Here is a 24,302-nt window from a genome sequence, read left to right as displayed (position 1 = left end):
TGTATTCCTAATGACAGGAGAAAAATGGAATGTCCTTTAGAGCCTTTATTTTCTCAAGTTACAGAACTGGAGTTACTTTTAAAACTTAATTTTAAAAATTAATTATTGAAATTAATTATTAAAATTATGAAAACTATTATTTAAATATAAAATATATATTAAAAGAATTATTTAGATTTTTTAAAATGTGATGCTCTTTTAATAGCTTTCAAGCTTGAAAACGTGATTCTAGATGGAGACTGCTCATATTCGAGTTGATAAAGGAAACAAAAGCAATGCAGATTTTTCCAGAGATTTTTTTAAAAACAGGTGACAGCTCTAGTGCCAAAAAATGGATAGGTAGGGTAGCCATCATATCTACAGATAGGTTCCAGAGGTGGCAAATAAACAATGAAGGATTCACAGGGCTGTGATGTGAAAATTAATCACTGGCTTGTGCTTGGGAAAAAGTGCTGTTAGAGTGGTTGATCTGGGACCTGGGACTTGTGATTAGAGTTAACTCTGAGAAGCCATCAACTTGGCTAATTGTCTTAAATTTGTCATGAGCTGATCATAAGGTAAAATGTTGACTCACTGGGATAAAAAGAGCCTGAAAACATAGAATTTTTGTTGCAGAAAGTTGTACCAGCACTCTTGTAATTAAAACATGCTGAGAAAGATGAAATGTTTTTTACAGGTTTGGATGAGAAGGAAATAGAACTAAATATAAACCAAATACCCTGAGACAGAGTAACAATCCATGTGATCTTTTCATACTGCCTAGCTCAATACACTGCTATGTTACAGAGGTTCTGACCCAATAATAATCAAATCAAGCTCATACTGTGTATGAGCTCAAAGGAGAATTATTATTCTAAAGAAGCAGGAAACAGACTAGGATGTCATAGTCTTAGGGGAAACAGTAACAAAGAAAATATTATAAAACTTATTGTCTCTTGGATGTTATCTGGAATGCCAGTAGAATAGTAAATCTGTGTGGGGAGCATAAATCAGATGCTGAATGGGTAAGTTTGAGGAGATGGGTTCCAGTGTTCAGTTTCAATTATAAAGGCAAAAATGAGAAGTCAAATACTATGATTGCAATAAATGGCTAAAGGAAGTGTATTGGCACCCCGTTTTACCAGTCTAAAATGTACCTCAGCTTGACAAGGCTGGATCTGGAATACTTGAGTTGTTTTTACCAGACTGTGAAATAAGTAAAGACCAGAAGGGATAACTGAAGTTTTCATTAAGGGAATTGGTTCTTTTTCTCAAGCTGGATTACAATGAAAGAAGGAGCCAGCTGAGCACAAGGAAGATACCTTGGCTGTTAAGAAAATGAATTTGAAGTTTAAGTGTAGAATTGGATGTTGACACTTAACAAGCATTAACATTTTTAAAAAATTACCTCAGAACTCAACAGTAGATGACCAGACACATAAGTCTGGAGTGCACTAAGCTGGCACAACCTGAGTGCTAAATTAGTAGACAACTAAAGTGTGTGTGTAAAAATGCATTAAAATATGATATCAAAGCAAGAGATACAAATAGAGACCTGTATCTGGCATTTAAATGTTAGAAGTCCAGGTTGTGTTTTTCTTAGCTGTTTTTAGGGGGTGTTAGGAAGTTTATGATCAATGAATGAGAACTTTTAATTTGCTCCTTTATGACTGGGCAGAACTGGCAGAAACTGTTCTGGTATTCAGACAAGCACAAGCTGGAATATCAATAGATGATGGTATGTGTGGGTTTCTGCTTTTCCTCCTTCCAGGACAGAAAATGGATACAAAATAGGATTTACCAAAATGACTGCTTATATATCTCAGACAAATAGAAATGGTCTCTTGGATATTAATAGAGAAAATCCATAAAACATACATCAGTGGAGGGAGGAAAAAAAATCCTATTGTCAAATTCTCTAAGTTATTTCTTAACTCTGGTGGAGTGCCTTTAGAGATGAAGTTACAATTACTTACACTTTAGACTTAAGCAGAGAAAGATGTTGACATGTCTCTGAGAAATACTGAAAATCAGAAAGAAAGAATTTCAGCCACTTGTAGCTGTATAGAAGGAGGTGGGGAAATTCATCCTATTTCTAGAAATGACTGTACGGAATAAAAGAAACTGTTCACAAAGAAACTACTGAGAATTTGTGTGAAGGAAAAAGGAGAGATTAATAAAAATTGTCCTCGATAGAACATGATGCATGGAATAATTATAAACTGTAGAAACAATTGAGCTGGTTTTTGATGACAGAATTACAAGGCAGTGTATGAGGTTGCTTTGACTACTGCTACAGTTTTGTGCAGTGTCTCATTTTGGTCTACTAAAAGTATAATAAGAGAATTTTGAGGGCTTTTTTTCTTATATTACCCTTCATTGTCCTTTTGATGTAAGTTATTTTATTAGCATTGCACTTCCTGACAATCAGGCACTTAATGCTACATTGGTTCAGTAGAACAGTAAAGAATTGTCATTGCTTCCTGCTTTGGAATTGTCTTTTTTCCTGAAAAAAACTAATCATACAGATATATTTTCAAAGAAAATGTTTTTTTCTGAGAATGAATTGATGGAGAAATCCAAAAAGTCTGTGTGCACCAACTACTTTTATAGAGAGAATTTGGAATGTAAAATGTGTAAGTTTTTGAGTGATGCAGTCAATGTAAATACCTGAAAATCTGAACTAAACATGTTTTTAAAGCCTGTTCCATGTTCCTTGTATTTTAGGCCATAACTTCTGTGCGGAGGGGCACAGGTGTGGTGAAAACTCAGAGTGCAAAAACTGGAACACAAAAGCTACTTGTGAATGCAAGAATGGTTATCTCTCTGTCCAAGGAGACTCCGCATATTGTGAAGGTAAACAAAATATTCGACGACCCATTCCCTGAACAACTTACTCAAAAACATAGTATGAAATAAATGGTATATGAGTGAATTTCATTGCAAAGTTCAGTTTCATGGTGTGAATATCACAGGGACCCTTTTTGTGTTCATAAATAGGAGTTGAAGGCTACAAGTGGTGCTGGGCCACCCTGTCTGTGGGCGTATTCCATTGTTGCAGTTGTGTCTTTGCACACCATGGTCATGCTATCATGACAAATTTTAAAGCACTTTTTTTCAGACAACAGCATCTACCTTCTAAAATGTTCTTTAGAGAACAGTGTCTTTATAAGATGCATTAATGTAGGAAGTGGGAATTGTGCAGGCATTTGTGAGAACAGTAAGTGTGAAGGAGTACTGTGGCTCAGATATAAAAATGATGACCTGTAGTCCTTCCTGAAGTACTTCTGTGGGACAGGTACTTTACTGAAATGGTTTTGCTGTGATACATAAGAGACCTATTTCCGAGAAGATTGTAGCAGAGGTAGTTCTGTTCATGTGTTATGCCATCACAGGAATGAATGCAGTGGGGAATTGCTCTCCTTTTTGTTTCTTAGTGTTTTCTAGAGCTTGTTATTCATAGCTGTGATGTACTTCTTAAAAAATAAATTGATGATTCAATGTGTACCACATTCCTTCCTGCCTTTGCATTGTGGGTTGGGTTTTTTTAATACTCTTGTATGTCAGGCTGCAATATTTTATTTTTTGACCATCACAGGAAGTTTTTGAACTGCTCTGTAAAAAATATTTCCCTAGATTATTTTTGTAATAGTTCTGGTGATGGAAGGGGATGGCATTTTTGACAAGCTGTTAAAATATAGCTTAAGAATTGAAATACTGAAGACTAAGGACGAAAGAATAAAAAAAGAAGTGTGGATTGTACTTAAATGATCTTGCATTCATAAAAGGGCTTTTTAGTGTATACAAGTGAACAGGATGGCTTGAAATAGCAGTTTATAAATATGTTCAGTAAACTGCAGCTTTAAGTCTTATGGTATTTAGTAATTTCTCTACAAACATTAATTTGAATGGTCCGTTATATTCGCTTTCAATGACGGGAAAAACAGTTCCCACATGTGTTCTTAAAGGTAGGCAGCAGAGTGTATAGAGAGAAACTTTTTTTTACAAAAAACTGAACAACTCCTTTTTATGTACTACAAGGACTTCTTGGACATCAGAGGACAGGCTGTTATCAGCTATGATACATAAGCCAGTATTAGCTGGGTTCTTTTTTGCTGTTTTAAATAATTACAGTGCTTAGTATTTCTATTTACCTAGACTGTCCCTTTTTTCTTCTGTGGAAAAAATTTAAACATCCTGACCCAAGTGATTTTGGTGATACTGGCAGTACATTAGTGGTAATGATGGTGGAAAAAAGAGCTTTTTAAAATAACTTAGCAGGAATTGCAACATACCTGGGTCTGTGTTGCATACATTTTTGGAAGGGCAAATTAAATCCCTGACTTCTGTGTGTGTGAGTGAAACATAAGACAGCAGAACAAGCAGCTGCTTTTGCTGCCAGAGACTGTGGGATAGAGGAGAGTGTTGCTTTCTGCATTTTATGAAATTATATATTTGCTAGAAAGAGTGTAGTTCTCTGGAGGTAACACAGGAAAGAGGCTCTTGAGCAAGGGAGCTACAGACTGACAAATTGATTAGCCAAGAGATGACTTCTTTCAGCCCTGTGAAGTGCTTCCTTCTACTCCTCAGAATAGCTTTCTGCAGAATTTCTTTTTATGCCTCTCTAACCTCATTCCTCTCATCTACATGTTTAATCTGCTAAATAGAATCATTTCATAGTTGGCTGTACAATAGTCTCAAATGCATGGTGAAGCTGTGATTTAAACAAATGAGAGCAAAGGCACATGTCTGTAGGTACAGTTTAGCAGGAGGTTGAAATAATATGGATTTTCTTTTACTGTTTTGTATTTGTGTGTAAGGATTAAATACTCAAAACACCTGAGCAACAAATACTAAACATACAAAACACATGTGGAAGCAAGGATGATCTCATGCTCAGCTGTAGCTCTGAATTTGTCTTTGACTTTGCTAAGCCTTTAAACTCTATATATGTAAGATTACTGTTTCCTTTGGGATGGAAGTTTAAATTATTTCAAACTCATGATACGTGCTGGTAAGTGGAACCTTAGCTTAGAGTGCTCCAGAGCATTAACTCGGAGCTTTCCAGATTTCTCATCTCTTCCAGTGTACTTGAAGTAGTTGTGCATGTGAATTGTGATGTATAGTATTATTTTACCTTACATAGGATTTCACTGTTATTTCTGCTTGTTCTTACTCGCAGTTTTATCCTGCTGGAGTTCAGCATCATTTTCATTTTGTAAGATCTCTGAAGTATTGTGTTTGAGTCTGCTCAGCTTTTTGATAAGCATTTGTCTCTATTTTAACTTTGCATAGTCACATTAGCAATACAGTGAAAAAAAGAATTTAAAAAGATTCTAACTTTTATCGGAGAATTGGCATCAACAAATTTGTAAAATAAATAATAAAAACCTGAGAGGCTTTCACTATTCATTCTCAGCAACTACTTTTCAAGTACTTAGAAGCTTCTTATGTCAAGATGTATGTATAAGATAACCACTCACTATATGCATTCCATTTCTGAAATAACAGATGTATTGAGGGAAGACAGTTTCTGAAAGCAAACAAGTAAATGAAGCTTGTGATGAATGAAGGAGATAAGTGGAGATTCTCTGTGTTATATAAAAGCAATATATTTTACTTAAAAACAGAAAAGTTGGGCTTTTTCTGTTTTTCTGACATTTGACTGCTTGTCTTGCATATAAGACATAATTACAGCATTGGTCTTTTGTTAAGAGATGTGTAGAAACATTTCTATTAATCGTGTGGTCTGAGGTTTACCTATAGCTGTGGATACTTAGGCACAAGTGTTGAACCAGTGTCCCTTTGTCACATAGGCATGGATAAATCCTGGGACTCATGCAGGTGAGCTAGCCAAGTCCAAGGCCTGCAGGACTCAAACATTGCAGCTGCAGCAGTGTGTACACTCTTGCAGCTCTGGCTTCTCAGGACAGGACAGATGGATACCTGTGCTGAGCACAGGAAGTTGCATGTGTGTTAGTGCCACGTGGGCAGCAGTTTGTGGCAGAACCAGGACCAAAATCGGGAATCTGTTTGAGTCTGTCTGATGCTGATTGTTCCAGATGTGTTGTGTGATGTGTTCAGCAGACCTGCAAATACTTATACTTCCATGTACTTCTTCAGAGCTGAAAAACTCTGCAGTCTGTGACTAATTTGCAAATAATAGGACAGTACTACGAACTAAGAGACAGGAAAGGGTCAGCACGTGGGAGTCTGAAGTTCAGAGATGACAAAGGAAAATCAAGCCTCATCAGCTGGAAGCCAGGGTTGTTGCTAGCTAGCATGCTGATGCTTGCTTTTTAGATAACAGGCAAAGGGCCATCTCTTTTGAGAAGAATTTCTGCTGTATATTTCACAGTGAAGGGGAAAAGAATAGTATTTCTCTGCCACATTTAATCTCCTCATTCTTTATTACCTTCTTTGCTTGAAACATTTACAGCCCCTTTCTACCTGCAAAGTTATGTTGGTACAAAGGTGATTTTTACTTTGGTGCTGTTGAGATCTGATCCATTGTGAGTACTGCTAAAACCTGAAGTGGGATAGATAGCACAGGACAAATGCATGCTTCTTCTCACTGACAAGAGTGCATGGAACAAAAAAATCAGTATTAACCTTAGCCGTCCTTTATGCCCCCAAGAAGCATCTCATAGAAGGGGTACATTGGCATACTATAAGGTGTCTTGTCATGTTACACAGCATGTGCTCAGCCAATGTCATCAGAGAATGGTCTGTGGTAACAGGTGTCATATAAGAAAAGATCCATTCACTAAAGTGGACCTGCAAGATGAATATTCTCATTTTATGACTATATTGTATTCTTTCCCTCTGTACCTAATTATGCTCTCTAGGATGAATCTTGTATGACCTGACCCTCCTCATCTTTGTGCTGTTACATCAGCCTAAAGAGTGATGAATGAAATCTTAACACTTTTGAAAATGTATGCAATTTGTGAACTTGATGGAATGCTCCAGAAGCACATGTGACTTTCAGAAGGAACATGACTCAGTTGCTCTTTCCCTTCTGTGCTCCAAAAGTGTTATTTAATCTGTTGTTAACAAATTATTGCTCATTTCAAAAAAACGTCACATAAGCTCTGAAATGCTAGCCAAATTCAGAAAATCTGCCTACTTTGTGCTCTAAGGAAGAGTTATGATAATTTTACTGGGCTTGGCAGATTTTGGGAAGATGAAATAAAGACGAATGAAAGCTTAGGGAGAAAACTGAGTGTTCATTTTCCACTGAGCATGGATCCAAGCATGCAGCATGGGGGCCTGGCAGAATGTCTGCCTGGTGTGCTTGAAATCTCAGGACTTTGTTGCTAGCTATTGTAAAAATAAAACCATATTTAATTTCCTTGTAATTTTCAAGTACATTCCAGACACTTACAGTGGCCTTTATTGCTTTTACTTTCTTTTCCTTTGAACTTGATACCACATGTAGTCAGGAAATCCTTTACAGAAAGATAGATACGTAAATATATTGAAAATATCTGTTCTGAAGGTACATTAGTGTAGGTTTTGTCAGAAAATGTTTCTTTTCTGAAAGTCACTTAGGAAAAAAATGACAACACACAGAAGAAGATGGGGTTTTTTCCCCATTATTGCAGAAATCAGGAAAAATTAACCTTTTTAGATTAATGATTTAGTTCCAAATGCAAAGACATAATAATCAGCATGCTTTAGTGAGAAAAAAAAAAAGTTTACTTCTGTTGCAAAACATAGTGGAACAAAAAACCTTTAATCATAAAAGGGGGCTTCTGTTACAGTTTTGAAGATGAGAGAGCTTCATAAAGCTTACCTCTAATATTTAATCCTTTGACTCATCGCATTCTGCACATAAATAACTGTTCAGTGTGCAGAACTTTTCTCAAGCCATTTGAACTGAAAAAGAATAAACCCAGTCCTGCATATGGCCCTCAGAGTAGAAGTCGGCCAGTAATCCACTGAGTTTTCACAGCTGGTGTTTTTCTTGCTCTGTAAAATAAGGTGAATTTTGTTGAGTTTTCCCCACATCCTCTGTAGTGATTTCACTGCAGCTGTTCTAATTTCACTGCACTGTGGCTTGGGAGGTGACATTAACATTATGTGGTACCATATAAACCTTCTGTGTGGCAGTGATGTATAGCTGTGGTTTTGGATGGGGTCCATTGAATTGACTTCTGGGTCAGCTTTTAATGATAATCCTTCTGCTTGCTTTACTCTCAGAAAACCTGCATCACAAGATGTCTGCTTCCTGTAGATGTTGTTCTGTGTGCTGTGATAAACTTACATTCTGTGCAGAGGTGTGAGGATACAGATACGCATACAGAACTGTACACATTTAAGGTGATTTCATGAAGTTCAGGAGTTGGGACAAATATTGATGGTAAATGCACTGATTTTTTTTTTCTCTATGCAGAATCCATAGAAAAGGGGAGGGCAGGAGAAGAATCTGAAAATATTACAGTCAAATCATCATCTCTGTCTCAAAGACAACATTAATGGCAGCGGTTCAGTTGGAACAAAGTCCTCATGGGGGTTTTCATAGCAAAACCCAAAACCACCCCTTCAATGCCAAAACCCCCAAACCACCCCTCCGCATGCCTTTTATAAACATGTAACTTGATGCCAGGTTGCTTTTTAAAAAGTTTTCTTTGAAAGACACTTGTTACCCTACTTTTTAAGATTTCAATTACCTAACAGTGTCAAATTTAAACTTCTACTATGTAAATTATCATATTTATCAGTGAAAGTAATTTCTCCTGGTGGTATAATACAAATAATATGTTTGTCCTGCCTACTGTTTCCATAGAGAGAGACTTTATTTAAAATTATACCCTTAACCATCACATGAACTCAAAATCATCTTTTATAACATAATCCAAAGGCAAGCACTTGTCAGTTGTTGTCCTGCCTTTGTGGTTATATGGACTCGAATAAGTGAGACTGCAAATTCCTTGTGCTATGAGCTGCTAGTGGAGGAGACTAAATTAAAACCAAAATAGACCCTTTGCCTCTCAAGTTCATTGGATGGTGGCAAATTCAAGGCAGAGATTATATTCTTGCCAGTGGATAGAAAGATTTCAAGGAAAATACTAAAATTTTTATCCTAAGAAGATTCAAGAGTTTTTTGGAAGGTGATGTATGTGCCTTATATGGTGCTGGATAGAATATTTCTGTTATCAAAGCTGCTTTTATATTTACAAGTTAATTAGTTTAAAATCATATTCCAGCTACAGAAACCTGGAAAGTGGAATTACTTGCCATCCCCTGGAGTAACTTTAGTTCTTTTGGTGTAATGTCATGCTGAGATTTATATGAAAATAAATTCTAATTTCTAATAAGGTAACCATATGTTTTGGTGTTGTTGTAATAAAGTGTCATAAATAATTATGGCTCCCAAGGAATTCAGGCTTGCAACTGTCAGTTCTTGTGTTAGTAACTCACATTTGAACAAATTGTAATCATTGCTATTAAAGGAAAAAAAAAAATCCTCACCCCTTCAGGATGGCAGTGAAAATCCTGCTCTGAAGATGTTGAAATTTTTGTTCACATGAAGAGATTGGGGATCTTGTGTCCCCAAATCTATAAATGTTCTGAGATGTTAGAGTTGCACTCTCCTGAATTGTACAGGATATAATTTGATAGATGCGTTAATAAAAATCCAGTGCCATATTGTTGGCTACTAATCATAGTAGAATCTGACTTAAAAGCTGACCAGTAGAGAAAAAAAATGCTACTGCATGTTCCTTCAGTGTCAGTATAATTATCTTTTTCACTGTAATGGCCCTTCATTGTGTGCAGAGAGCTTCAGACAAGGTTTATCAGAGAATGGCTCCTGTTTAGTGAGGAGGTGCAGAAAGGGCCCCCTTGCTTTCTAAACTCCTTCTCAGAGAGGAGACTGGGTGCAGCTAGATCCAGGCTTAGCACCAGGCTTGGCTAGAGGTTTAAGTCCAAAGGATTTGGTAGGTGTAATTGAACCTTAATATATCTTTGTTCCACAGGGTTAAGGAAGGCAAACCAGATATATTTATATAAAAATAAATTATTTATAATGATAGTGCTAAAAGACTAAAAGATGTTAATCAGAATTATATTTACTACACAGTAAAAGCAGCTGTGACTACTAGTATAGTATAATTCACTAGTATAGTATAATAATGATATTGCTATTTTTGAAGCAATATCAAAGGAATTATGTTGAAGTTATATTAAAAACAATTATTCAGTAGAGATTGATGTTATATATACCATGCCAACGACGGTGGCCACATCTCCTTTGCTCACCCTGCAGGATGTCCCCACTCAAGGAGGACTCTGCACACACTCCAAGGGGGGATGTGTTAGAAGACCTTGTCATTAAAGCCTGGGATTGGGCTTTTATAGTATAAAGTGACCATCAGTCATGTGTGTCCTGGCCAGCTGTGCCAGCCCAGCGTCCCCAGTTTTCAGTGGTGTCATTGTTGGTTCCTTTATCAGGTACTTTACCAGGTCTGCCACATCTTCACCTCCCTATCAGGAGGTTGAACTCTGGAGTTGATGAGTCAGGCTGGTTTCAGTGTTATTCAACACCAAAAGCAGCAAGAGGCCCCTCCTCCTTCTGCCACAGACAGCTCTGTAAACAGTTCTGTAAACAACTGTTCCAGTTGTTCTACCCCTACTCCAGGCAGAGCATCCTGCTGCACCTTTACCCCATAGCTGTTCCAGTAGTGCAAGAGGGAGAAATCCATGCAATCAGTGTGGGAGGGTATGTCCTCCACCCTGTCAGCAGAAAGAGCTTTTGCTGGTCTTTACTCATTAAGCCCTTGTACTGATCCTGATATTTCCAAAATCCTTTTTTTTTTACCAAATTATGATACAGTATAGCTCATGTCACATTCCTGCTGGCATCAATGAAAAAGGGAAACATTTGAAGGAATTTGTGGTGGAATTCTGGTGGTTTAAACCAGACAAGTGCTTGCATCAAATGTTTGGTAGCAAAGGAAAGAAAAAAAATCAGCATTGTTCTTCCAGTGATGATCAGAAGTTCGCTTGTGTTTGAGCTGGACTGAAGAATACTGAGAAATGTTTGTATATAATGAGGAGGTTTTGCTTGGACCTGGATGGAAGCCACTTAGCAGTATTTTTATACAAGTTGCTAAAAATTGTGTGCTTAGCTCTTAAAACCTAAAGGTTAAAGTTCTACCTTTTTAAAAGTCTGGAGCATAACTGGAATAGTTAAAAAAGTCATGTACATCCATGTATATTTATGTAGATATGGGGAATGGAGTTTTCCCATTGCAATACAACAGCCTGTAGTTGTTAGCCTTAGTCACCCTGGGGTCTGACAGCTGCACCTCTCTCAAGGGCCTGTGAAGTTCAAAAGTGAGTTGGCATAGAAAACCTTCAGTTAACTTCCAACCTGTTCTTTTTTTTTTTTTATTCTATCATCTTGACCTGCATCTAGAGCACTGGAAGGTCATTTTATATGCTGTTGAGTCTCTGTGGTTACCTTTGGCAGCGCTTGGGTTTGCAAAGAAGGCAATTATTTTGCATTGTTTAATGTTTTGAAATGAGAAAAAGAGAATGTGTTTTAAATGTTGGCGCTTAAAATTTTTTTCAGCTACTTTGAACAAACTTGATGTGTGGATTTGGTGCTCAATCTGTCTCTCTGTTACTCTTAAAGAATGATCTGGGGGCATGGATTCCCTTTTCCAAATGGAAGTTCTCACAGGCAGTTTAGAGATAACATGTTGGATTTGGCTTGATTCTGGCTGTGTAAAATTGCATGTTGTAAATTATGTCATCTGCTTGCTTCAAAGTCTGTGCTGGCAATAGTAGAGCAACAGATCTGGTTTTGAGGCTGCCTAAATGTTGGCATGGGTGGGTCAGAAGAGGGAAACAAATGCACTTGTCCTACAGCAGGATCTCTTACAGACTAAAAAGAACACCCCCCACCCTCCTCAATTTTGGGAATATAAGAAAAAAACCTGATTTGCTGGAGAAACCCACGTGAAGGATGTAGAGCACTGATCTAAGGCTGGAGAATGTAGAGACCAGAGGTAACAGATGCAGTGAAATGAGTGTAGAAAATCACTTTGTTCAGGTTTGTGTATAGATGTTAGGAATCTTGGGAAAAAAACAGCATTAAACTCCTCGGGAGCTGTTCTCATTGCCATGGTGTCTCAAAGAAGTTTTTTTTAAAAAAGCTTTTAAGCAATTTCAGCTGCTTGGGTACAAGTGTGTCTGAGGCTCTGGTGCTTCCTGAGGAGATGCTGAGCCAGTGGGCAGTGACCCTGGGGACACTGTGGCACTTTGCCTGGCTGTGAAGCCACAGCACCTGTCCTGGGAGAAGGTAACAGATGAGGAGAGTGACACCTTTACAGAGAAGGTGAAAATGAAAGGTGGGGGCTTTGGGGAGCCAGGAGACGTACAGTAATAGAAGTCAAAATGCAGCAGCTTTGCTGCATCCAGAAAAGGACATCTAGCAGATATTCTGTGTTGACCTGTTGTATGATTAACCTTAAAGGATTTACTCTACCTAAAGTTAGTTGCAGAAGAAAACCAAAAAGGGCCATAAACCAAACAATCACTCCTTTCTCCCCACAATTGTTACGGATTTTTTATTTTTAAAACTACTGAAGGAAATTAGGATTTTATCCTTCAGTAGAAAAAAACCTCAACAAGCAATACAGCAAAACCAAATGGAAGATCTAATTTGGCTTAATATAAAAATATTTTGTAAAATTATTTTTAGTAGCAACTATGTTTTGCCCTTGGTGATAGCATAGCTGGAGGCTGCTCCAGTAAACATTAGCTATTGTCTTTTCCCTTATGTGAATGCATTGTGTTTCCAGTAGAAGGTAAACAAAATTGGTTCTAAAAGTACAAGAGTCTCTAAACCCATGGCAAATGTCAGTTTATACTGACACATTTTTCCCTGCAAGATTTAGTAAGGGACTTACTGATTTGATTCTGGGTATCCAAAGTTAATGTGCATGTGAAAAACAAAGCACAGAAGTTAAGAAATTATTGGAAAAGACATTATTACTAACCTCAGGCTTTGCTATTTGGTTTGCTCTCTATGCTTTTTTTTTGCTATTTCAGCATGCATATTTTTTATCTTTGACCAGCATTTCTCCTTACGGCTTCTGTTCAGATAATTTGGAACTGAGTTGTATGCTGATGGTACAGGCTATGTCTGTATTAAGTTCAGTCTATTCTGAATTTATTAAGAATTATTAATTATTATATATAAGAATTTATTAATTGAGCTTTTGACATTATCCAGATGTAGCAGAGCTACACTAGCATATAACAATTTTAGTATATTTAGACAATTTTAGCCAACAAATTTAATATCTATAGACATTTTGCTTTTATGTATTTGTATCAAGTTTTATTTTCAAATAAAAATTCATTTACTTGGGTTTTTTTTTTTCAATGCAGTTCAATTATGGAAACACATTTACTGATTTATTTAAGCAAAACAACGACATATTATTTATTGTGTTGCATGAGGAGATGTGTTTTAATTGAAACTAAAAATGAGGCTGCTTTTTTCCGCTTGCATCATTCTAGTGAGAAGAGGAAGCTGGGCCCAGTTGTGTGTAAGATCTCTGTGTTTAGTGCTGTGTATCTGGGCAAGTTTGTCTGGTTTGGTTTACTGCCTGGAAACTGGGATAATAGTGGTAGCAGCATCCTTTGTTGTTTTGCCAGGGTATTGTGAAGTTTACTGGATGCAGGATTATACAAGGAATAGCACAATGATACCACAAAATCAGCCAAAGTAAATGTAGAAAAGTAATAAAATTGCTTACATAGCAAGAAATAAGTTGTTGGGTTTTTTCCCAGTTTTATTTTCTAAATGTTGTTGACAGGTGAGGGCAGACAGTCTATAAAATATTCATGTACATATTTAATTTTTAGAAAGAGAATTCCTCTTAGTCTGTAAGATTTTTGACAGACAAATCAATTTCATTTAAGTAGGTAGCTGCCTCTAAAAAAATAACTCAAAAATGTATTTTTCTAATACATCTACCCCTATTTAATGATCTGCTCCTGTGTACCTGTATCTTTTTGGAGGCTGGTAAAAAGAGTTCTAAAAAACGTTAGTGAGACTTTGATTTAAATAATTGAAATCAGTACAAATGTATGTACAGCATCTACAAAGTTAATTCTTATATTGATGTTAGTTTCCTGTTGATTTGCTGGCTCTTATAATAGTTTTAGTATTCAGTGGTTATTTTCCAAAAAAGATAACTTCTCATTTTTCCAGTTGGTGTATCTGTTCATCATGTCTAAAGGGTAAATTTCAAAATACTCTTTGGGTGTTGAGGAGAAAATTTTTCAGTATCTCTCCTTATCACTTTCTTTAAAATTTTAATTTCTAAATTAGAATCTTAGTTTTCCTTCCTGCTATGGATATTTTCTGACTAATTGCATTATAGTAATGTAATTTTTTAAATTGCTTTTCTTGAAGATGTTTGCAGTGTTTGTATCTTGTGTTGTTTATATCTTGTCCTGAACTCACTTGTTGAAGCTGTATATGCCTTCTATGCATGAGGCATATAACATGTCCCTGTAGGGATCATTGTGTTTAATAGTAAAATATTATTTTCTCTCCACTTACAGGCTTAAGAAAGTGCTTGAAAATAATTGCGATAAAATTGACAATGCAAAAATGCAAAGTCCTTTTTGTCTCTCGTCTTTTAGGATTGTTTACTTCTCTTTTTCGTTTTATTATTTTGTTTCCCTGATTTTTATGACTCATATTTTCCCTTCAAGCTTTCACCAGAGGCTGTGTCTGTACATCTTGGTAGCTATTAGTGCTGAGATAATTATAGGAATACACAGTAACATCTTATTTGAATGTGAGTTAGTGTTAGCTCAAAGACTTGCTGTGTTCTGCGAAAACAGAGAACATCCCACTTGCAAAGAGTTTGCACTGAGCAATCCCTGTGTGCCTTGGGGCTGGCTCTGGGGTGGTTTCCTGGGGCAGGTTGGCCACTCTGCTTGCCCAGTGCTGCTGCCAGGACTCAGTGCCTGCTGGTGCTTCTGCTTCCCAGGGAGGAGGTCAGGAACTTAGACCTGCCATCATGGCGGGTGTTCAAGGAGTAGCTGTTGCCATTCCCACTTTTTCTGTTCCCTCAGGAGAAGATCACTGAGGGTTTTGTTTCCTAGCTTTTGAGTCCCCCATCCATAAGGCAGTGAAACAGTTTTGTGCAGGGTTGATTCAGTGCTCCCCAGTGACAGGTCCGAGTTGTTAGCTGGCATACATGAGGATGCCATGGCAGCCTGAGTTTATTGCTGATGCATTCCTGCCTCCAGGAGTAGGAATGGTTCTGATTAGTTTTTCTCCACAAAGCTCTTCCTTAAGGCTAGAATATGGGCATTGTTTTCCACTGTGACTTTCTGAGGCAAGAGGAATTTTGCAGTACTTACATGGACTATTGTCGCTTAACTGACAAAATGGAAAACCAGGCAAGCCTGTGGGAAGATGATCATTGTTGAAAATTGGAATCTATGTTACCAATTGGTTCAATCTCTTAAGACACCAGTTCATGCATGTGAGGTTTTTTTTTTTTTTTTTGTTAAGCACTTTGTTTGCTGGAATTATGTAATGTCTGTTTAAGAACCACTGTTTTGGTCATGAAACATTTCCTCCATTTACTTGGGCACAAGTGACATTAACCTTTGAAGGTCAGGCCTTCTGCTCTGTTCTGGAGATATTTTTAACCCAGTGCCCCTTCGGTGACTTTATTTGCTTTCCAACTTTCAGTCTAGTTAGCTCAATCAGCGCTGTTGGAAAGGTCAGTGGCAATCTGAAGTGCATCCAGTTTGTGGAAGAATGTAAGGCACAATTTTCAGTTGCTCTTTTCTATGAAAATCTATTCAGAGCCTGACACCACCACTGTGTGTGGTTATCATCTGATGACTTTTCTGTACAGACAATATCAAATTTGGCTGAAACATGACCTGCCTTGTGGCTGGTGGGCAGCTGAGGCTTGACAAAATTGGAGCTGTAGTGCACCAAGGGCCTTTTAGAACCTTGCTAATTTTACATAAAAGGCTACAGAACATTGAATATTGTGAGGATGTAGAGCTTTTACCAAACACTGTTTCAGTTGTCAGGAGTACCTAGGTTTGTGTTTTGGATACACCAGGAAATTGTCAGCTCAGTCTGAGAGCTAACTGATTGTACCAGTTGTTTCTTGGTTAGTATTGGCATTATTGGATATTCCATAACGTGCAGCAGATGATGAATTTGGACATGAGCTGAACCATCCTCTCTCATTAAATGTTTGGAGACAAATGAATTTTAATTTCAAATGAATAAGAGGTTTTTTTTTTTTTTTTTCCTTATTTAATACAGTATAAATAACTGGAGCTCGGTACAGCTTGGAACATCTATTTTGCAATTCACATAAATCTCGAAATGAATTAATGAGGAACATGGAAAAGAGGACTGCATCTTGGACACAGGAATCTAATCAATGTGTATTCCCCTGAGCTATATCTGTTTTGTGCTGGATTCCCATTGATTTTGTAAACAGTTTAGTGTTAGCCATAATCCCCTTTGAATATAAATCATTCCCTGGTAGTTTCTCCTGTATTTTAATTAAATCTCAACTGACTGGCTTGAGAACTCTTCCTTCAGTATTACTACTAAACCAGGTAAATTCTCCCTTATTTTCTTCACAGCCTTACTCTGACCCCTCTGGAATCTGTAGGCATATAGAATTCTCAAGAACTGGTGAAGCTCAGAAAACCTGAGACAGCCAGAAAGTGCCAAAATTAGAAACTACAAGAAAATCAGAAATCTTGAGGGAAAACCAACTGATTTTGTAGTAAATTATTTTCTTTATTTGAAATTGTATGAGTTCCTGTTGCATGTGATAACTCCTTACCCTTCAAAAGAAAAAGGAGACTGAAATCATCCTTCTGAGACTGGAGAGTTGGAACAGGGGCCTTATATCCTCAATCTGGTTTAAGGATAGAGGGAACATGAGCTGTCTATTCTCTTTTCAAATTAATAAGTTGGAAAAAAAATTGGGAAGAAAAATTTTGGTTTATTAGTACAATTTCTTGGTTTCAATCTTGGAAAAGAATGTTACCTAAAGAGATGATACTGAAATTATCTCATTGTGACATAAGAATAAGTATCCTACAACTAGCATGAAAGCTGGCACTGTTATTTCTTGAAAAATACATACATTGCAGTAGGAGGAATTTTGTCCTGTAGAGTGAAAGACTGCATCATCAGGTAAACTGATTGGAGATACAGGGGGCAGTCTGAGTTTGGAATGTTGTAAGTGCAGCAGCATCAGATGCTGTTTGCTGTTCTTTGATATTCCTGCTCGAGGGCAGGAAGGAATTTTGTCAGCTTACTCTATTTTCACTAATCCTGTGAAAGGATTACATCTTTTACCACCCTCCATTTACAGGCACCACCTGTAAAGGGAGGGTGGCTCATCAGCCAGCCAGTAGGCAAAACTCCAGGTATTCTCACCACTCTCTTGTGCAGACAGCAATTCTTCCTGCTCCTTTCCCAGACCCTCCCCCATAGGTTGTGGCTTGACAGTTGTGTGTAATACCACAGGACACCGCAACATTAGTAGCAATAATAATACAAGTAGTAAAATAAGTTTGGATCTAGTCTAACTCTACTGCAATAGGTGGATCTCTTCATTACTGAGAATTACTGTATTATATTTTTGGACAAGATTTTTCAGTGGTCATAACTCTTGGAAATCAAACCCGTTCCTTACAGAATAAGATGATGCATTACTTCTTTTTAAAACTCTCCATCTTTAAATTGCAACTTTATAATCCTACCCATTTTGATAATTGGTCTGTTCATATTTGGATACCAAAATTCTTTCTGAAGTGGAAAATATTGAGATTTTAGAGTCCTTTAAATAGCTGATCAACCTTTCCCCCCCCCACCCCCCAAACCTTCTAAATCCACATATGCATTGATGGAAGGCAAGAGCTTGTCAGCCTGAGGTTACTATTTCTCTATGTATTGGTTGTCTAAGACAGCAGTTGGACTCGGTGATTTTAAAGGTTTTTTCCCTGTTTAAATGATTCTATGGTTAATATTTAGCCATTGGCTTGAATGACATGTGAGTAGTGAGATGTAAGGATGAGGATAAGTGATAGAGTATGATCAGTTATTGTTCTTCACAGTTTCTGTTGTGCATTTCCATTGGATGACTGCAAGTACCTCTCACCAAGTTTCCTGTGTTTCCCTCATCACTTTTACCCCCATAAAAGAATGAGTGATGTTTATTCATTACCTGGAAGCCACTTTGTTGTGATTAGGAGCAATTTTGGAGGATGTTAATAACAGGAAGGTACCACAAAAGTGTTCTAAGCTTTGATTATGTGAGTTACTTGTTTTTGGAAAGAAGCATCGTCCATAGCTGTGTGTGCGCTCATACTTATTTATACACGAGTGTATTTTAGATGTTAGCTACATCTGTACCTTTAGGCTGTTGTTTAGTCTGTTGTAATCATGTTGCAATAATTAAAATATCAGAGGAACAAACAAACAAAACCTCATTTTAGTGCAGTGGAGTTTATGATGCCTGACAGATAGAAGTAATTAATTTTTTGCATGAAAAGCATACAATAGGAGTTCTAGCAAAACTGTGCTAGCTGAACTGTGCATTGAGGAGGCAGTAAGTGCACTTGAACTGTGTGGCATGTACTGATACATCACATATTTGGATTTTTTTGTTTGTTCCTTTCTGGTGTCTTGTTGTACTAAGAGGCTGCATTATTTGAACAAAGCCTGGTAACTCATGTATGGCTTACTAAATTCTCATTTATTGTAAACACTAGCTTTCCTTTCAAAAGGTGCCAGTCCTTTTTTTTCCTAAATGTCTCATCAAATTTGATGTAAATTCCAGGCTCTCACTGTGGGGTTGATTCTTGTTACTTGTTTGGAGAGGTTAGCTGTGTAGACTCTCCATCACTTTTTACTTTTTCAATAGGCTTCTTGATTTTCGCTGAGATTTCTGAGCACTTTGCTGCATCCTGTGATCAGCATATGTTTTTTCTGAAGCTTAGTATAGCAGTTTCAGTTACTGGCACTAGAACTAGAAGTGAATAGTTAAATATTCAGATTTCAACTTGTGCTTGCCTTGCTGCCTCTGGGTTGATGTGGTGTGAGAGATGAAGAGCTATTTAAAAGTGGTTTACACAGAATATGGATACTTTCCTGAACCTTTTATAATTATTTTCCTTTATCTGTGCATTGACATTTTTGTAATGTCTTATTGTGCAAAGTTACTGAAAAGGTTTCCTGGTCTCCCTGTGGTCTCCTTAAATTCCACTTGCAGTGGAAGCAGAGCTCAGAGTGGGCCCACAGAAGCAGCAGCTGATTGCTGGGGTGCAGCATTGTTGGGTTGCCACAGTTCCCCACGTGCTGGATCCCAGGAATGTGTTTCCCAGGGTACCAGGAGTCAACTTCACAAAGCAGTAATGATCCACAGACTTGTCCATTGCCATAGGGGTAGGAGCAGTGCTCACAAACAACAGATGAAAATCCCATCTCTGCTGTTTGCAAAAGGAAACTATACTTAAGGGTATAAATGGCCACTGCAGACATTAAGCAGTGACAAAAAATTAAGGGAATGCTCCATGAACATGACTCTTATAAGTCAATAAGGCAGACTTGAATCGAGTTACCTGAAATTTATTATGGCACTTTAAATAACAGTAATTGTCACATCTCAGGTGACAGCCTGGGTCACTGAATGTTGGTTTGAACTTACAAGTCATGACAGACTGCTTCTGAGGTCAGAAAACTTTTTTTAAAGTGGGAATGTGTTATATAAGGAATTATTATTAAAATAATTAGAGCACATGTCTAATGACAGCTTCCTGATGGTGCAGTTGGAATTAAGTAATTCTCAGTTATGTTTTATGTTCCTTCCCCTCATCACCAGTGTGTTATTCCAGTGTTTTGAAACATGTGGATCTGGATTTTTTAAAAACCCCCAAACTTCTGCAAAAGTGTTTTTAGGATCTTCAGCTAAGCAGTCACTGTTTTTGTTTCTTGAGGGGATGAAGGAGCTCACAGCCCTCTTAGGACAAAACTTGTATCCTGTAAAAGTTGCAGTGTAGTTGAGTAAGAATATACTGTAGGAAGAGGACAAAATAGTTAAGTATTTCTTGTGTACAAAAGTGTTTCAGCAAGGTATGAAAGCAATACATTTCTTTACATTGTAAAGAAAATACACAGTCCTCTAACATTGTTAGAGACCAGCTGTTAGTTCTTTGTGTGCCTTGGCAGGTATCTTGACCATTGGCCTTACAAGGAAAATCTCACTCCCTTTTCTGAGCAAACTCGAGATGCTCCATACTTCACCTGCAGATGAGTTTGCTCTGATTGTTGGGATGGTGGCCAGGGAAATGGCAGTGTGAATCCTGTAAAGTGGAGGAATGATTTGGGTGCTTAGTGTGTCAGGACACATTTAATGGTTCACTGTTGCACAAAGGGAAGAAGCTTGTGTTTCTTTCTCTGCTGTCTAGTGGAACCAGCAAAAAAAAAAAAAATTGAAGGTTGTTTCCTTTTGAAAGAGAGGATCAATCCCTAAAGATGCTTCAGCTCTTAATCTCCAATTTAAATCCTGAGATTCTCCTGACTTTAGTGGGTGTTTTAAGGGCTTAAGCAGGAATTAGTAGCCTACATGCTTTGGCCCTTTGTGCCTGTGTTCTCAGGAAAATGTGAGGTGGAGGTAAGTGTCTCCCTGTCAAATAGAGCAAGACCTCTAAACCTGGAGGAGAGGTGGGATTTGAGCTAAACTCTTGCTATTGCATTTTTTTGTCAGCTAACATGGGCAGGTTTCTGCTCAGCAGGCTCACTTATGTGAATCCCATGCTGTGGATTGTCCTGCTCTTACACATGGTCCTTGACATCTACCTCAGGGTTATAGATTTTGGTTGAGGAACCAGACACCTTTATATTTTAGGAAGCTAGTAAAAGTTATATGGAAGTTGTGTCCTCTAAAATTGCTGTTTGGACCCTACCTTTTATGTCTACAGCTGTGTTAGTTGACTAAATTTTAAGATTTGGAAAAACTGTGTGCATATGAGATGAGTCATCCTTCTTAATACCACAAGGTGTAAACTTTCAATAATTATTCGAAGATAGCACAGTGTGTCATTCTTGCCCATTCAGAAGAAAGAACAAAATGTGGGTACTAGCTTAGGGGAGTGAGTGAGTGTCTATATCCTTAAAGGTGGGGGAACCAAGATGAAGTGAGCCAAGCCTTTGCTGAGGTGTTATCTGAACAATCCAGCAGTAAGATTTCATAAATGTACCTATCAATACATTCACTAGATGTGATTTATATTTGTATTTATGTTATAAGCTGATGCACAAACTATTTTTTTCATATGAGAGATGAATGCACTTGAGACTAGTCCTAATTTAACATCTTAAATTAGGTGCACAATGTAAGATCCCGATAAAATTACATCATAATTTCTTGTAGAATTTTATGTAACACTTGGATCCATTTTAAGAACAAGGGGGAGTCCTCCAGTTTATATGTGAGTGATGAAAGACTCAGATAAATGAGTGATGACCGATGAAAGATTGTTCATGTTTGCTAGTTTAACTTCTAAAGCCTGTAGTAAAATCCTTGAGACCTTGTAACTTGTCATCTTTTCTCATATTAATGAAAGAAGATGGTAATAGGAAATAAGTACAAAGTTCAGTTGCTTTCTTAGTACAAAAGTTAAGGAAATGCCCTGTGTTCTACACACTTTTGTCCTCAATCTTTGGTCATACAGCTCATAAAACGTACCAGTGATTGCCAGTGAGAAAAAAAAGTGTTAAAACCAGTGACAGAAAACAAGAAATTTATATCTCTCTGTGTCCTGGAATTTATTGTCTGAAAAGACAGTGTTTTAATTACCTGCATTTATGGGTGGATGAGTATTCCGGTTGGTGATATCAGAACCAGCAAAGAAAAGAAAGTAGAAACATCATGTTGAAATAGAAGACACTGGAATGTGGTGCTATGTTAGAAAGAAAAAAATACTCATCAGTCAACTATAATATTCAGCTGGTTTATGGCTCATGCTTCATTTACTGACTTGATATACTAACCTAAAAAAGGTTCCAAAAGTAAAATTGAAAATTGTTTGGCTCAGAGCCATATAAGCTTGGTTGTTTGAATTCTTTTATTCCTTTTGGGAACACGATGCTCTTACTGGAAAGTTTCAAGAGCCAGATTTAGAAGTGTTGTTTGTTACTACCTACAGAGGTCCAAGGTCCTTTAGAACTCCTTCCAGTTTCTTTGTGGATCATGTGTGATAGAATACTGGGGACGATTTTGCAGCCTGGAATTCTTGTTTGTGCTGTGTTTTATCCATTACAATGATGTCTAGGCAGAACCATCACTAGTACCTAAGATTTTGTACCTTTTCTCACAAATTAGCAAACCCTCCACTACTTGTGTGGCCTCACCTCCATAATGAGATCTGAGCTTTGTGGAAATACCAGTAGATGTTCCACCCACGCATCAAAAATCTCTTGGTGTTGAAGGTAGGTTCTGAGACACTGGAGTCAGGTCCTGAGGAACTGAATCAGTTACCCATGATTTCCTGCAATTATTACCTCAAAAGACCTTTTGTGGACCTTCTTCAAGGAGAATTTAAAGACAGAATTCTGTGTTAAGTGGGAAAAAAACTGTTAGTGAATATGTAATGTTACATAAAAGCACTGTTTTTTCAGGTCAGTGCTGTTACTTCTCCATTTGCTTTTCCTTTGGTATGTTTGGGTTAAATTTTCATGAGATGTACAAGATTTCAAGAGCTGGTTATGAGTATGATTTTTCCCTGTTTAGGATTAGAATGCTTAGATGCAATGGCACAGCCATATAGCTGTGACAAATGAGAAATAATATTAACCTGTTTCACTTGTCATTTCGTTCCTATATTTTTGTATCTCTAAAAAATACTTTTATGCAAAAAGCCAGTGCTGAAAGGTAGAAAACTGATCTGAGAGATCAGTATAGTACATTTTGCTTGCTCAGCAATAGATTAGCTTAACAAAATTATTCCTAAGAGATAGTTGCCTAACATTGTCTTAAACCCCCACTCAGAGATGGAAACTGTACAGCTTCCATGTGGAAAGCTATTCCAGTGCTTCGGTGCTTTTACCATGAGAAGACCTTTTGTAATACTTAACCTATGCTGCAGTCTCAATCCTAATTTAATAGGATGGTTCAAAAAAGAAAATAAAAGAGTGTTCAAGAGGATCGCTGTTATATCTGAGGGTTCAATGAGTCACTATCTTATTTTTTCAAAATTAGGCAAGCTCCATTGCGAAAGAAGTACCAAACATAATAATTTTTTTTGCTCCCCTCTGCATTGCAACACATCACTTCAAGTATTTCCTTCAGATCTGGACAGATTTGGATTTGCTGGAAAAAGTCCAAGGAATAAGCAGACGTTGAGCTAACATAATCTTCATTCACAGAGCTGGTGGTGTTAGGCATTTGAAGAGGAGGATGCACCATAATCATCTTCAAATTATTAAAAAGGCTGCTGCAAAGCAGGATGAAATAGTAATTTTTTAACCCTTGTATTTGAGATATTGGGTGTTTTGGTTTTGTTTTGTAAGCTGTTTTCTGGAAAAGCAACTGATTTATCAATTTCATTTGTTGCTCCCACTTAGTATCAGTGCAGTTTATTATTTCTGTGTAGGTGTCTAACCTTGCCCTTTTCAAATTGCATTCTGTTTTTGAAGAATTGTGTCTCAAATTTGTCAGAACACCTTCAGATTCTTATGTACACCAACATTTTCATAGTTCCTGCCAGGTTAGCACTGTTTTGTCTGTTAGCAATTTTTTTCTGCATGTTCCTTTCATCATCCAGGTAAAAGCACTGAATAATATTAGTCAGGATAAACCCTGTAGACAGTGCTTAATAATATTAAATTTGATTAGTAAAACAAATACATGCTTCACACACAGCCCAGAAGTCCTTTTAGAACACAATGTATATCACAAAATAGCTTTAGATTGTTAGTTGCTCTGTTAGCATCTTGAAATAACTCGGGGTCTCTTCATCAACAAATGAAAAAGGAAAAGGGCTAAAAGCTCCCTCATGCCACAGTGAACAAAGTAACTACTGCACTAGGGCTTCCCAATACTGCTCATTCTCAGCCCAGAATATACTTGGTGTTGACTGTCCGTGGCTGTGTCAATGTTCCTGCTGATCACTGCATCCTTTGGGTGTTGTGGAGGAGGATTCTCTGCCCGTGTAACCGAATCATGGCTTCAGTGCCTGACTCCCGTGTCCCAGCCAGAGAAGCAGCCTCAGTTCAGCTTTTAGTCTTG

The 24,302-nt window shown here is 37.4% G+C and overlaps 1 protein-coding gene across 2 annotated transcripts in view; it reads left to right on the top strand.

Annotated features, from left to right (window-relative positions):
* NELL1 (neural EGFL like 1) overlaps nucleotides 1-24,302 on the top strand; it is a 290,478-nt gene that overhangs the window by 83,442 nt on the left and 182,734 nt on the right. For both annotated transcript variants that reach the window (XM_053981605.1, XM_053981603.1), the window contains exon 12: nucleotides 2,707-2,835. In XM_053981605.1, the coding sequence (XP_053837580.1) occupies nucleotides 2,707-2,835 (129 nt within the window). The remainder of the gene's footprint in view (nucleotides 1-2,706; nucleotides 2,836-24,302) is intronic.

This window comes from Vidua macroura, chromosome 6, assembly GCF_024509145.1.
Source record: "Vidua macroura isolate BioBank_ID:100142 chromosome 6, ASM2450914v1, whole genome shotgun sequence".
NCBI lineage: Eukaryota > Metazoa > Chordata > Aves > Passeriformes > Viduidae > Vidua > Vidua macroura.
This window is presented reverse-complemented; position numbering and strand designations above follow the sequence as displayed.